The sequence below is a fragment of the Trichechus manatus genome, unplaced genomic scaffold, assembly GCF_000243295.1.
Source record: "Trichechus manatus latirostris isolate Lorelei unplaced genomic scaffold, TriManLat1.0 scaffold00027, whole genome shotgun sequence".
Taxonomy (NCBI): domain Eukaryota; kingdom Metazoa; phylum Chordata; class Mammalia; order Sirenia; family Trichechidae; genus Trichechus; species Trichechus manatus.
Window position 1 is genome coordinate 21,374,480 of NW_004443963.1, and position 15,815 is coordinate 21,390,294.

Consider the following 15,815-nt stretch of genomic DNA (forward strand, 5'->3'; position numbering starts at 1 on the left):
TATTTTTAATCTTTTTATCAGTTAATGTGATGAAGGTGATTCTGCTTTTTTTAATATTAAACTATTCATGCCTAACTGGGATAATCATAACTTAGTCGTAGTGATTACCTCTGACTATGTTTAATGCATTGTTTAGGATTCAGTTTGTTAATATGCAAAAGAATAGGCCTTTTTGAAATTTATGGCATATTCACAAAAATGTATTATCTTCTCAACTAAACATGATAACTAGATTGTACCAAAGAGATTTTTAGTTAAAATTTTCTGAAATTAAAATAATAAAATTAGACATCAGCAATTAAGATATTGTCTAAATAAATTAACTACATTTAAAAAAGAAACCTTATCTAAATAGTCCTTGCATCAAAGACAAAATAAAAATCTAACATAAAAATTATTTATAAAACAATAAAAATAAGCATCAAATACGAAATTAAAAGTGAACAGAAAAATTATTTCTAAAACAATAAAGGTAAACATAATATTGAAAATTATGCAATAGATTTAAATATAACTTATTAAAATAAAAACTGAAATTAAAGTAGCAAAGCATTAAACATATGAAATCAGAAAAAAGTTAGCTAAATAATAAGGTCATTATTTTCCTCTAAATTTAAACGGACGTTGTCATGGAGTTACCCACAATACTGTTGTAATAATTTAATTATTTCATTGTCTGTGGGTATGTATACTTCCTAGTTTTTAAATATGAGAATGTTTATGCTATTTTGTTCCTTAATTAAATTTGTCAAGGATTTGACTCATACATTAGAGTTTTGAGATCCATTTCATTATTTTCAATCAATACATATGTTGTAAAAATGACCTATGAATACATAAACTGATGAGACCAATAATCATAAGTAACACTGGAAAGATTATCAAATATTTATTATTAAACCGCCAAGACCAGATAGTTTTGCACCAACTATATCACATTTATTTTTTCTTGCTTCTTAATGGAATCATTCATGTTTGGATAATTTAAGGATATTATTGATTCAATAAAGGGGCCCTGGTGGAGAAGTAGTAAAAGCGATCAACTGCTCACTGAAAGGTTGGCAGTTCGAAACCACCAGTGGTTCCGTGGGTGAAAGATGTGGCAGTCTGCTTTCAGAGAGGTTTACAGCCTTGGAAACCCTATAGGGTGGCTATGAGTAGGAATCGACTCAATGGCAGTAGGTTTTGTTTTGTTTTGTTTTTAGTGTATTGATTCAACATGTGGTACCACTCCCTGGTATAGTTATTTGGGCCATGTCAATGATTTACATTACCATAATACTTTCATTTCTCATTTGCAAAGACTGGACAGTGGCAAACTTGATTATGATTTGGATAAAACACAGAGCATAGAACATTCAAAAGTCTTTTCTTCTCTCTCTCTCTCCACACACATACCAGATAGATGGATGGATATGTAGAGATGCAGATCTATATATGCAGATATTATATTAATAAATTTCAAGTGTATTAATGTATTAATTTAGTAGTACTGTATTTATGAGTTGCAACTTTGAATACACTTAGGCAAAACCAAACAAGAACAAAAAAACCTATGGAATACCTAGACATCACATCATAAAATAATTATGCAGGAATAGGAAAAGCTAGTTACATTTTTTTTGTTTTTAAAAGGATCCCTGGTGACAAAAAGAAAATAAACTAATTTCCAAAACTTTTAGATGCCTTTAGTTGAAATAGTTTCTTAACAAATTATTGAAATTATTGTTTTTAGTCAATTATTTTATTCCACATTTTAATAGATGGTGGGAGGTCAATGAAAAGATATTTTTCTCAACAATATCCTTTTCACTGCATTTTTCACCTCTCTGTTCCTTAGGCTATAAATCAGAGGATTTAGCATGGGGGTGATAAGAGTGTAGAACACAGCTATAATCTTGCTTTTCTCTGGTGAGGAGATGGCCCCAGGCTGGGCATACATGAAGAACAGAGTCCCATAGAATAAAATCACCACAGTGATGTGAGAAGTACAAGTGGAGAAGGTCTTACTTCTACCATGGGTTGAGGGGATCTTCAGGACAGTGGAGAGGATGTAAGCATAGGAAACCAGAATGATGGTTGTGGTAGCGATGATAATGAGAACAGAGAGAACAAATAGCACAATCTCATTCACAAAAGTGTCAACACATGAGATCTTGATCAGGGCCGGGACATCACAGAAAAAGTGATCCAGTCTGTTTTCACCACAGAAATGCAAACTGAAGGTGAAACATGTTTGAATCATGGAATTGATGCATCCACAGACATAGGAGCCAACCACCAAACGAACACAAGCCTGCTGAGACATACGTACAGTGTAGAGGAAGGGCGAACAAATGGCTGAGAAGCGATCATATGCCATCACAGCCAGAAGAAAGTTCTCAGTCCCAGCAAACAGAGCAAAGAAAAAGAACTGTGTTGCACATCCTTTGTAAGAAATTTTCTTATCCGTGGACAAGAAATTGGCTAGAGTTTTGGGAGCAATGACTGTGGAGTAGCAAAGGTCTAAATAGGACAAATTTCTGAGAAAGAAATACATAGGCATGTGAAGTCTGGAATCCACCTTAATGACAACTATCATGCTGATATTTCCCACTACAATGACCGGGTAGATTAGCAAGAACACTAGGAATAAGAGGATCTGTAGTTCTGGAGATGTTTTGAATCCCAGAAGAATAAACTCTGTCAACTCTGAATAATTCTTATTCAGCTGACTCTTCATAGCTGAGATCTATCTGAAAAATGAGTGAATGATCGATCATGAAGCCTGTGGAGAAGTTGTCACCTGTTGACTCCTGAAGTTCCCAGGGAGAAAAAAAATGTTACTGGCAGAGGAGATTTTCCTGGCAACACGTCTGACAGCATAGTTTTACATTTGATAACACCAACGTACAATAACAATGTAGCTGTTTAGGTTTTTTATCCTACAGCTCAGTACGATATAGGAGAAATGGATGGGCAGGGCGGGTCTCTGACAATGAAAATTATCGGTAATTTTATGCCATATCCTAACAGCTTCACAATCAGATGGACAGTAACCAAATTTTGCCTCTTTAGAACTAAAAGATCCTACCTACTCTTTCAATGCCTCAAAGTCCTCTTCTGCCATATGTTTTTGTTAGATGTCGTCGAATAAATTTAGATTCAGAGCAACCTCATGTGACAGAGTAGAACTGTCCCATAGAGCTTTCTAGGCTGTAATCTTTACGTGAGCAGATAGCCAGGGCTTTTTCTCCTGTAGAGCAGCTGGTGGGTTCTAACCACTGACCTTTCAGTTAGCAGCAAAGTGCTTAGCCATTGCGCCAGGAGGGCTTCTTTTTTCTGCTTTAAGAATAGAGAATTCGGTGGAAACAAAGTCAGTTCCTTTCCCCACCACAAGATACATTCTTTTATATAAAAAACACTAGGAAAATGAGATTGTTGTTTCTTAAGGTAAAATGGACCACCAATCGTGGAGAAAGTCATCCAAAGGGATAAATCAAATTCTTTCCTCCTATGCTCTTTACTCATACACTTTTCTACCTCTACCTCCTGCTTCATCCACTACTAACTGTTTGCTAGCAGTTTCTAATTTGGCAGCCAAATTTCAGTGCATCTTTTCCTTTTACTATCAAAGGGATAACATCTCAGATATATGAATTATTTTTGCTTATACAAGACAACTGTGGTTGAAGTACAAGATGACTTTCCAGAACAAAAAGTATTTTTCCTGTGTAAGTTGTTAATCAAACAGAAACCATTACTGCAAATCAATTGGGGGAAAAACAAAAACAAAAAACCTGTGCTGCCTATGTTCTGCTTTTTGCTCTTTTTTTATTACTATGAAAGTTTAATTACAAATACCAAAGAAACACACTGATAAAATATTAATAATTTTTAAGATATCTGAAAAATTAAATACAAGTGGGAAAAAAGTAACTTTGTATGTATAATTCTGTGGTTCTATTACTATATTTGTGGAGCCCTGGTGGCGCAGTGGTTAAGAGTTACAGCTGCTAACCGAAAAAGATCGGCAGTTTGAATTCACCAGCTGCTCCTTGGAAACCCTATACGACAGTTCTACCCTGTCCTACAGGGTCGCTATGAGTCGGAATAGACTCGATGGCAACAAGTTATTATTACTATATTTAATTTTGGAACTAACAAAAAATATTTCTTCCTCGGAGGGAGCTTGACATCATACTTGGAGTTACATATTTTCTTTGAAATTTTCATAAAATTGCAGTAGAGTCAGAAGAAGTGAAAGTGAGTTCGCCTCTGTTACTATTTCTTTTATAAAGCCAAAATGTTTTATTGGTCAAAAGCATGGTGTCTGAATTCACATAAATCTGGATTTTAAATCCAAGCTTCATCCCTCACTGAGTAATCTTAGGTAAAACTACCATGAGTCCCTGCTTTCTCATTGGCAAAATATGGCCTAGAAACATCTACTGTATAACATTGTTGTTGTAAGGCTTAAAGTCAATGATGTATGTAAATTAAATAAAATATGTAGCTCCTGGGAAATAAAAATAATAAATAATAGCTATATGAGAGACTGAACATGGAAAAAAAAGAATTTTTGCTAAACTAAGAAAATTATCTTCAGAAAAAGTTATTTTTTAAAAACAAGTACCTTATTTGAGATCCAGCAGATTTCAAAAGAAGCCTCATTGTAGAACTAAGAAAGCTGATTTTGCTTTAAAGAAATTTTTGAAGAAAGAATAGCTTATTATAAAAATGCTTTACAATATATATTCAATATATTTAAGTATCTGAGTACACTCAACAAGTAGACATATTTACTTCTAAATCTCATTTACTTCGTTATTACTTATCAGAACCAAAAGAAAATTCTAGCCTGGACATTCAGTTTGAACCTTGAGAAATGCCTTAACTCTTTATATTGTGAAAAGACAAAACTGAGAATTCCATCTACACGTTATCTGCCATAAGTTCCTTCTGATCTAGCCATAGAGTTACTGTTATAACCAGGAAAGTAAAATTAGAAAATGTATATGAATGTGTGATCTTTTTGAAAAATGAAAAGAGCCCTTGAGATCAATTAGGTCAGTACTTGCCAAACTTCCCCAATACCTCAGCCACCTGGGGAGGTTTTGTTTTGCTCTGTTTTCAATACTGATTCCTGGGTCACATCTCACTGTTAATTAATCTGAAAGCTTTAAAAACATCTCTGAATGAGATGGGGGCCCTGGTGGTACAGTGGGTAAGAGCTACAGCTGCTCATCAAAAGGTTTGCAGTTCAAATCCACCAGCTGCTCCTTGGAAACCCTATAGGGCAGTACTACTCTGTCCTATGGGGTCGCTATGAGTCAGAATCAACTCAGTGGGTTTGGTTCTGGTTTTATGAATGAGATGAGAGTGGGAAGAGTTCTTTTTTTTTTAAGATTCTCAACTGTATTATTATGTTAAAGATGTTTTCATGCATCTGGAAGTGTTTCTTTAATGTTTTTATGCATATAAAGGTACACTATATACAAAGACAAACATTTGACTAACCGACGTTAGATATGAATCATACCTGACTGTTCCGATTTACATGTAAATTTGACTTAAAGATAGATTTAGGAATAAAATATGTTTGTAATCCAGGGACTCCCTGTATTTTGTTACAGAAGCCCTTGGAAACTAAGACAGAGGATGAGACTATTTTTCAAAATAAGCTACAAAAATATAGAACTTCCTTCCTTGAACATCTTGCAGCCTTTGCAAGGACCTGCAAACGGTAGACCAATTTTATCTATGTGAACTTTAGGCTTAAGTGCCATCAGTAACTGTGTTACAGTGATAAGCAATGGGCTTGTGATATTGATCATATCTGTGGAAGTCCCAGGTTAAGTTAATCAGTAAAAAAAACCAATACACACACAAATGAACAAAAAACTAGAAGGTAGGCAAAGGAAAGTACCAGCCTTTCTACAACTCAGACTAAAGAAAAGTTTAATTTGACTTGAAAAATAAAAGACGTACGACCAAATTTCTTATTTTGGCCAAGATAAAGGAATAGGAACCATGTTTGTCACTTGCCTAATCAACAACAACAAAAGGCAGTCTCTCTGTCTGTCTCTCTTAAGTCTCATACTCTCTTTCCTTTCTCCCTTCCCTCCCATCCTTCTTTCCTGTCTCTAACAGGTATCAACACATAGGACATTAGGCAGTGAAGGACAGTGGTTACTGAGAGGTGGGAAACAAATGTGGGGGTGAGCCCAACATTTGTCCCGGTTTATTCCATTGACAGCAATTCAAAGAATTGAAACTGTAGTTAAAAACTTTCCCACCAAGAATAGTCAATACTCATTTGGATTCACTGGTAAATTCTACCAACTATTTAAATACAAATAATAATAATAATTTTACACAATTTCTTTCAAAAATTTGAGGGGATACTTTCTAACTCATTCTATGATGTCAGTGTAATGTTGATATTAAACCAGACAAAATCTGTGCAAGAAAAGAGAGTTACAGGTCAGTATCTGTTGTGGACATAGATGCAATATTTCGAAACAAAATTTTAGTAAATTCAATCAAAAAAGATCAAAAGGAGAATATACTATGATCAAGTGGAATTTAGCCCAGGAATGCAAAGCTGGTTCAACGTTCCAAACTAAATCATTGTGTTTACCATATTAACAAACTAAAAAGTAAAAAAAATAATAATCATAATCTTAGCAGATGCAGAAAAAAAAATTGAGGAAATCAAACATTTATTCCTGATAACAACTCTCAGCAATTCTCCTCAACTTGGTAAAAGACACCTATGAAAAACCTACAGGTAATACCATCCTTAGTGAGGAAAGGCTGAAAACTTTTCCCCTAGGATCAGGAACAAGACAATGATTTCTGTTCTCATCACTTTTATTTAACATTGCAATGGAGTGATTGCCAGTGCAATCAGGAAAGAAACAGAAATAACAGGTATCTAGATTGGAAAGGAAGAAATAAAACTCTTAATTTGTAGACAACATGATTGTCTACATAGAGAATCCTGAAGAATATACAAAATTCTTCTAGGACTAATAAGCGTGTTTAGCAAGGTTATGAGATCAATACAAGATCAACACACAAAAATCAATTCTGGGACTAATAAAAAAAGTTTAGCAAGGTTACAAGATACAAAATCAATATACAAAATATTCTATTTTCAAATACTAACAATAAAGTTAGAAATTGAAATGTAAAATATCATTTAAAATATTGTTAAAATTTTTGAAATATTTAGTGATAAATTTGATGAAAGTTGTGCAAAATTTATGTGCTGAAAACTCCCAAATACTGCTTAGAGAAAGTGATGATTGTGATTTAAATAAATTGAGAGAGAATCATGTTCGTAAGTTAGAAGACTTAATATTGTTACAATATCAATTCTTCTGGAAGTGGCCAATAGATTCAATGCAATCTCAGTTAAATTTTGTAGAAGAAACTATTTTATATTATTGATTGATTGATTTATAAAAGTTTTTGTATATTAGCTGTTAAATATTTTGATTATCATTCCTTCTGGTAACCACTAAACAATTAGATCATTAATCAAAGTTGTTCCCATAGTACAATCTCCACATCCAAACGACATCTTCTGTCCGTTCTTCCAAACCTTCAAGGAGGGAATAATTTCAAAACCATACAATCTCCTCTAAGGAACAGAAAAAGAGGGAAAATTCTCCATTTTTTTTATTTTATTGTTTTGTACTTCAGGTGAAGGCTTACAGAACAAATAGTTTCTCGTGAAACAGTAGTACACATATTGTTCTATGACATTGGTAAACAACCCCACAACGTGTCAATCCTCTAACTTCTCAACCTTTTTTTTTTTTGGTGAAAATACACATAGCCAAAGATACACCATTTCAAAAATTTCTACATGCCCAGTTCAGTGACATCGACTACGCTCTTCCAATTGTGCTGCTATTCTCACTTTAGATGAAGGCTTACAGAACAAAATAGTTTCTCATTTAACAGTTAGTACACATGTTGCCCTATGACAATGGGTAACAACCTCACAACACATCAACACTATCCTTACTCAACCTTCTGTTCCCTATCACCAGCTTCCTTGTCCCCTTCTGCCTTCTGGCCCTTGTCACTGGACTACTGTACCTCATTAGTCCCATTTGGTTTTATGGGGCTGTCCACTCCCAGGCTGAATGGTGAACCTCAGAGATAACTTCACCACTGAGCGAAAGGGGTGTCTGGCGGCCATACTCCCGGGGTTTCTCCAGTCTCCTTTAGGCCAGTAAATCTGGTCTTATTTTTGTGAGTTAGAATTATGTTCTACATCCTTCTCCAGCTCTGTCCAGAACCCTCTGTTGTGATCCCGGTCAGAGCAGTCGGTGGTGGTAGCCGGGCAACATCTAGCTGTACTGGACTCAGTCAGGTGGAGGCCTTGGTAGCTCTGGTCCATTAGTCCTTTGGACTAATCTTTTCCTTGTATCCTGTTCTCTTCATTCTCCCTTGCTCCAGAAGGGATGAGACCAGTGGAGTATCTTAGACGACCGCTCACAGGCTTTTAAGACCCCAGACACTACCCACCAAGGTAGAATGTAGAACATGGTCTTTATAAACTGTGTTATCCCAGTTGAGCTAGATGTTCCCCGAGACCATGGTCCCCACAGCCCTCCGCCCAGCAATTCAGTCCCTCAGGGAGTTTGGATGTGTCTATGGGGCTTCCATGACCTTTCCTTGTACGAGTTGTGCTAGTTTCCCCTGTATTGTGTACTGTCTCACCCTTCACCCAAGATACCACTTATCTATTGCCTATTTAGGATATCCCCCACACCCCTCCCATCCCTGGTAACCAACGAAGATTGTTACATTTTGTGTGTCAACTTTTTCATGGGTTTTTGCAATAGAGGTCTAATACAATATTTGTCCTTTTGTGATCGACTTATTTCACTCAGCATAATGTCCTCCAGTTTCATCCATGTTATGAGATGCTTCACAGATTCATTGTTGTTCTTTCTCGTTGTATAGTACTCCATTGTGTGTATGTACTGTAGTTTGTTTATCCGTTCATCTGTTGATGGGCATCTAGGTTGTTTCCATCGTTTTGCTATTGTGAACAATGCTGCCATGAACATAGGTGTGCATATGTCTATTCGAGTGACGGAGAGTCTTCCCCTTTTTTGCTGACCTTCTACTTTACCAAGTTTGATGTCCTTCTTCAGGGACTGATCCCTCCTAATAACATGTCCAAATTATGTAAGACATAGTCTCTCCATCCTTGCTTCTAAGGAGCATTCTGGTTGTACTTCTTCCAAAACAGATTTGTTCTTTCTTTTGGTAGTCCGTGGGATAGTCAATATTCTTCAGTTTTTGGTTTTAGAACCCCTAGATCCCGACCAGCTCTGCACGTGCTTGCCGAGATCATACCATTCACTTCACAAATAATGGGTCCCATATTTTTAGGATAATAGTAGTTTGCAGCCCCATTTATCATATTAAAGCAGGATTTGGTTTTAAAGCTTTAGGAAATTGCATTCAGCAGTATATAAAAAGTATAGGTTAATATGATAAAGTTCCCAGGAACATAAAGTTGATTATAGAAAACCAATTAATGTAATTCACCACATTAATAGAGCAAAAGAGAAATCACATTGCATCATCTCAATAGATGCAAAAAGCAATTGATAAAATTAGGAAAATACAAAATAAATCCACAATGGGATACTATGAACCATAATTGTCCAAATTTTGTAAAAGTATGACTGCCACACGCTGGCAAGTATGTGAATTACAGTGGCATCTCATATGCTGATGATGGGAGTGTAATTTGTATGACCTTTTTGGAAACAATATATTGTAATCTTCTAGCTAAAAAATACCTTATGCTTCAGGAAATTCAATCATTATAGATGTAGATACCTAAAACCAAACAAACTCATTGCTTTTGAGTCAGTTCTGACTCACAGCAGCCCTATGGTTTCCAAGGCTGTATATCTTTTAATAAGCCGACTGTCGACTCTTTCTCCCACACAGCCACTGGTGAGCTCGAATCGCCGATCTTTTGGTTGGCAGCCAAGCGCTTAACCACTGCACCACCAGGGCTTCGTTCTGTCAAACATTTACCATTTTTTAACAAAACACTTATTTTTGCAACTCTCTTTTCATTTTAGGGTGATTATCCTTCCTCATATGCTTATGTTGGAAGTTCCTTTGGTGAAGGGGGCTTGGTCATAAAGTCTCCTGGTATTTATTTATTCAAAATTATCTTTATTCTTTTTTCTCTGTCTTAAATGCCCTCTCTCTCTCCACTCCCTGAGTGCCGGATATACAATACTTGATTTACAACTATTTAATCTCAGGATATTAACAATATCATCTCACTGTTTTCTGACTCCTATGTTGCCTTTGGGAACTCAGCTATTAGTCTGTTTTTTGTTGTTTTTTTTTTTTTGTCCCCCTCCCTCCAGATGATAGGTAATATTGTTACTGAACCCTAGAAGGTGAGTTCTGCCCAGTGCGCTCAGACCTGCCAATAATCTGGACACCAGTCTGTGAAAAGAGAAAGTAACTTTATTGCAATGTGGAAAGCAAGGAGCCTGGAGGAAGTTCCTCCGATCCGACTCTCCAAGCTATGGGGAAGCAGGGCTTATATGTGATTTGGGCAGCAGGATGGCAGCCACGAAGGCATACTGGGAGGGAAAATTCTAGAAGGTGGCCAGGAAACAGGAGGCGACATGGTTCTTGTTGAACCTCTTGCTTTGGAACAGGGTCCGGGTGAGAATTTTCCTTGTGGTTCATTCCACCTGTTGCTGGGTCCTCTGTTGAGGTCAATTACCAGTTGAAGCTGGCCCTTCTGCTTGCTTGTGGGGGCGGGCCCAATCTGGCTTGGGCAGTTTAAGGACTAATGGAAATTTACTGGCATTTGTACTGGCAGGTTACAGTACGGTGTTGGCGAAGAATATCAAATATACCATGCACTGCCAGAAGAATGAACAGGTCTGTCTTGGAAGAAGTACAGCCAGAAAGCTCCTTGGTAGCAAAGATGCTGAGACTATGTCTCACATACTTTGGACAGGTTATCAGAAGGGGCCAGTCCCTGGAGAAGGACATCATGCTTGGTAAAGTAGAGGGTCAGTGAAAAAGAGCATGGATTGACACAGTGGCTGCAACAATGGGCTCAAACATAGCAATAAGTGTGAGGATGGCACAGGACCAGGAATGTTTCGTTGTGTTGTATATAGGTTCGCTATGAGTTGGAACCAACTCGATGGCACCTAACAACAAGAGATAATAGTCATTTTTGTCTTTCATTGTGGCTTCTTCTCTTTATTTGTAGTATTCTGAATTTTCACTATAACTCTCTGAATATATTTCATGATTATTTATTCTGTTTGGGATGGTTGCACCAGCTTTCTTTTCTTTAATTCTGGTATTCCAACAAGACAAATAATAGACTTTCTTATACTATATATAATCCATATCCTAGACTTCAATCTCATGTCATCTGTCTCTTTGTCGGTCTTTGGTGTGTTTTTATAAATACCCTTATTCTTTCTTCAGTTTTGCCTCATCTGTATTTAGGTTTTCAGCTTTGTTTTAATTTTAAGTTTTAAAGGAAGTTTTTTAACTTCCTCTTTTTCTTCTGCTTTCCATATTACACTCTTTGGATGGAAGTTACTATGCATAACCTATGCTTAAGTATTGGGGAGCTATGTTTAACCTCCTTGGGAGAATCAATGTAAATTATTTGGAATTCTTCTGTAAGGGAGGATTGTCTCTTCTTCATTTATTAAAGTATTCCATTATTTATTTATATTGGTGCGGACTTGTGGCTATTTTGTTATACTTTCTAGAAGTTTTATTTATTGTTGAAATCTGTTTGGTTACAATTTTATAGACTCTTTCTTATTGAATTTAGTGTGTTTAAAGGAAAAGAAAATATTTAAATTGAAGGAAAGAGAGAAACTATAAGCACATGGAAATACTCAGGGAAGTATAAGGCACAGTTTTTGCTAAGGAGGCATTCACTTGTTATTGCAGGACACAGAAATAAATAAATATAACATAATAAATTTTAAACTGCAAAAACAGGAAGAGAAAGCATAAAATAATACATGATTTTAGTAAATGTGATTTACTTTTAATGATTAAAATGAAAAACTATTTTTTCTACATATGGGCATATAAAGTATGCATTTTTAAATATCCATAAAATTGTAATCTCATCTGTTATAATGACACAAAACATTTCCGGGGGAAAAAAAAATCTCACATGCCAGGTTATGTATTTATACTGCAAGGACAACTGAAAGATATGTATAATTTTACAAAGTGTCATGAAAAAGGAGTTATAACAATTTGTTGGGGTATAAAATTTAAATGGTAAAAAATGTAACACTATATGCTAAATATAAATACAAGGGACTTAATATAGGCTTATCCTTGTCAAAGAGTTAAACAGCAGGAAATTATTTTCTCAATAGAAAAATACAAAAAAGAGGAAAACAGAAAGAACAAAAATATTGAAAATGGTAAAATAAAGACAAATAATAATAAATGTAAATAGGGTATGCCAAAGAAACACAGAAGCCAACTAAAAGAACTTGCAGTGGCAAATCTGGAATAATTGGAGCAACAAAACACAAAGTATTGGATTATAACTCAAAGTATAAAATAAATAGCCACAAGTCCACACCAATATAAATAAATGATTGAATACTTTAATAAATGAAGAAGAGACAATCCTCCCTTACAGAAGAATTCCAAATAATGTACATTGATTCTCCCAAGGAGGTTAAACATAGCTCCCCAATACTTAAGCATAGGTTATGCATAGTAACTTCCATCCAAAGAGTGTAATATGGAAAGCAGAAGAAAAAGAGTAACATTACAGTGGAAAAACCTGACAAACACTACCTTAGCTGGGTGATTAAGGTCAACATCAACAGTAATAACTCATGGTGATAGCATTTACTCTTGATATGATGTGATGAAAATGGCACTTACCTCTATGATCTTCCTCCCAACAACCCACAACCTCAGTCTAATCTTGAGAAAAACATGAGATGAATTCCAATAGAAAGACAGTCTATAACATACCTAACAAGTACTCCTGAGTACTGCTAAGGTCTTTGAATGAAACTAAAAAACTAAACCCATTGCTGCCAAGTCAATTCCTACTCATAATGACCCTATAGGACAGAGTAGAACTGCCCCATAGGGTTTCCAAGAAGCAGCTAGTGGATTAAAACTGCCAGCATTTTGATTAGCAGCCTGAGCTCTTAACCACTGTGCCACCAGGGCTCCACCAAATCAAGGGAAGTCTAAAAACTGTCACAACCAGAGGAGCCTAAGGAGACATGATGACCAAATGTAAAATGGTATCCTGGTTGTGATCTTGGAACAGAAAAAGAACATCAGATAAAAAAATAAAGAAATCTGAATAAAGTATGGATTTTAGTTAATATATCTGTATTGTTCTACTAATTGTAACAAATATAGTATACTAATGGAAATGTTAATAATAAAGAAAACTGTGTGTGGAGTATATGGGAACTCTATGTTATCTTCCCAAATTTTCTGGAAATCTCAAATGTTCTAAAAAAAATTTTTTTTAATCAATTATATTTTATATATTGGCAATGAACATATGTACATTGAAAATAAAATATAATACCACATAGAATTGCTAGAAAACAAAATAATAGGAAATATACCAAACATATATAGGATTTATATGGTGAAAGCTAGAGAATTCTGACAAAGCAAATCAAAGAGCTAAATAAATTGGGAGACATACGGTACTCAAGGATTGGAAGAATCAACATGGCAAAGATGTCAATTTTCCCAAGATTTATATACAGGTTTAATGCAATTCCTATCAAAATACAAAAGGTATCTTTTTTAAACGTTTTTATGAAAATATACATGGAAAAGGATATTCCATTTCAACAAATCCTGCATATACAATCTAGTAACATTGTTTACATTCTTCAGGTTGTGTAACCATCCTCACTATCCCTTTGCAAATTACTCCACAACAATCAGCATATAGTAACTGCCTCCTGAGCTTCTCGTCTAACCTTTTGAGATGCTGTTGTCAATTTGATCCCACATAGATAAATCTTTGAATCAATTCATATCCTACTGCAATGCAGAAAACGTGTACTGAGAAGTATTGTTTAGATGAATAATGATACACTTATATTCCATAAAGTTATAAAAACATCAAAATTAATACATTTATAGAATGTTTAATGACACTGGAAAATGTTTTTCTATAAACAAAATGAGTCAAGTGAAAAGATAAGAATGAAAAAAATTCCTAAAGTGTGGTCCCGATTTTAAAATACACATACATGCATGTGTGTATATATAAATGTATACATATATATTAGATTTAATTTACTTAATTTATTTAAATTTAATTAATAGATACATATAATAGAAGAAAGTAGAATAAAATGCTTGAAGTGGCTGTTTCTGGGTTGTAAAACTACATTTTTACAGTATTTCGCATGCCATATACTGAGTACATATTTAGATAATAAAAATTCTGGAACTTGACTGATTTTGAGCTTGAAGTCTTAGAAGACAAATTTTGTCCACTAACTGATGATCTTAAAAACATCAGTAAGAGGATTATTTCCCACATAATAATCTCTTCACAGCATCTTTCACATCTCTATTTCTCACACTGTATATTAGAGGATTGAGCATTGGTATTATAAGTGTGTAGAACACAGCAACGATCTTGTTTTGCTGGGGTGAGGCGATGGCCCCAGGTTGAGCATGCGTGAAGAACACAGTCCCATAGAATAAACTCACCACTGCTATATGGGAACCAGGTGGAGAAAGTCTTACTCCTGCCCTGAGTCGACGGGATCTTCAGGACAGTAGAGAGGATACAGGCATAAGATATCAGAAGAGCCGTTGACGTAGCAATGACAATAAAAGCAGAGAGAACAAACAGCACAATCTCATTCACAAAGGTGTCAACACATGAGATCTTGATCAGGGCTGGGACATCTCAGAAAAAGTGGTCCAATCTGTTTTCTTCACAGAAATGCAAACTGAAGGTGAAACCTGTTTGGACTACGGAGTTAATGGCTCCACAGATATAGCAGCCTATTACCAGCTGAACACAGACCTTCTCGGACATGTGCACGGGGTAAAGGAGAGAAGAGCAAATGGCTGAGAATCGATCAATTGCCGTTACAGCCATAAGAAAGCGTTCAGTTGTGACAAAGAGGGCAAAGAAGAAAAATTGGGCTGCACAGCCATCGTAAGAAATTTTCTTTTCATTAGACAAGAAGTTGGCTAGAGTTTTGGGAGCAATGACTGTGGAGTAGCAGAGGTCTAAATAGGACAAGTTTCTGAGAAAGAAGTACATAGGGGTGTAAAGTCTGGAATCCACCGTAATGACAATTATCATGCTGATATTTCCCACCCCAGTGACCATGTAGATTCGCAAGAACACTAGGGATAAGAGGATCTGTAGTTCTGGAGGGGTTCTGAATCCCAGGAGAATAAACTCAGTCACCTCTGAGTAATTCCTATTCAGCTCCCTCTTCATGTCTGAGGTATAAGTGCAACCGGAGGGATAGAAAAAAAGAAACAAATTACGAGAATATTTCTTTTTTTTTTGGTAAAAATAACACAACTGGTGAACCAGCAGGGAAAAAGGTTTGCTTCATCATAGCATTCCCAATATTTTCCAAAACAGCAATGAATGTTCAAAGACTGGATTACTATGTGAATACGTTTTCCTAGTGAACACTTCAATTTAATTGGTTAGCCGTTCAATATACTTATTTGCAAATGATGTAGATTAGCCCTTTAGGTGTACTCTGGGAAAACAGAGATTCTAGAAAAAT

General features: G+C 35.5%; 1 protein-coding gene and 1 pseudogene across 1 annotated transcript; both read right to left on the bottom strand.

Annotated features, from left to right (window-relative positions):
• Nucleotides 1–1,640: 1,640 nt before the first annotated feature.
• Nucleotides 1,641–2,722, bottom strand: LOC101354067 (olfactory receptor 12-like). Its single transcript, XM_004374058.2, has one exon. The coding sequence runs from the start codon at nucleotides 2,720–2,722 to the stop codon at nucleotides 1,775–1,777; it is 948 nt and encodes a 315-aa protein (XP_004374115.1). The 3' UTR covers nucleotides 1,641–1,774.
• Nucleotides 2,723–14,580: 11,858 nt separating this feature from the next.
• On the bottom strand, nucleotides 14,581–15,526 carry LOC101354324 (olfactory receptor 12-like; annotated as a pseudogene).
• Between the last annotated feature and the right edge of the window lie 289 nt (nucleotides 15,527–15,815).

Bases quoted from the DNA above. Each gene is read 5' to 3' on its own strand.
- LOC101354067 (XM_004374058.2), bottom strand. From the start codon at position 2,722: ATGAAGAGTCAGCTGAATAAGAATTATTCAGAGTTGACAGAGTTTATT.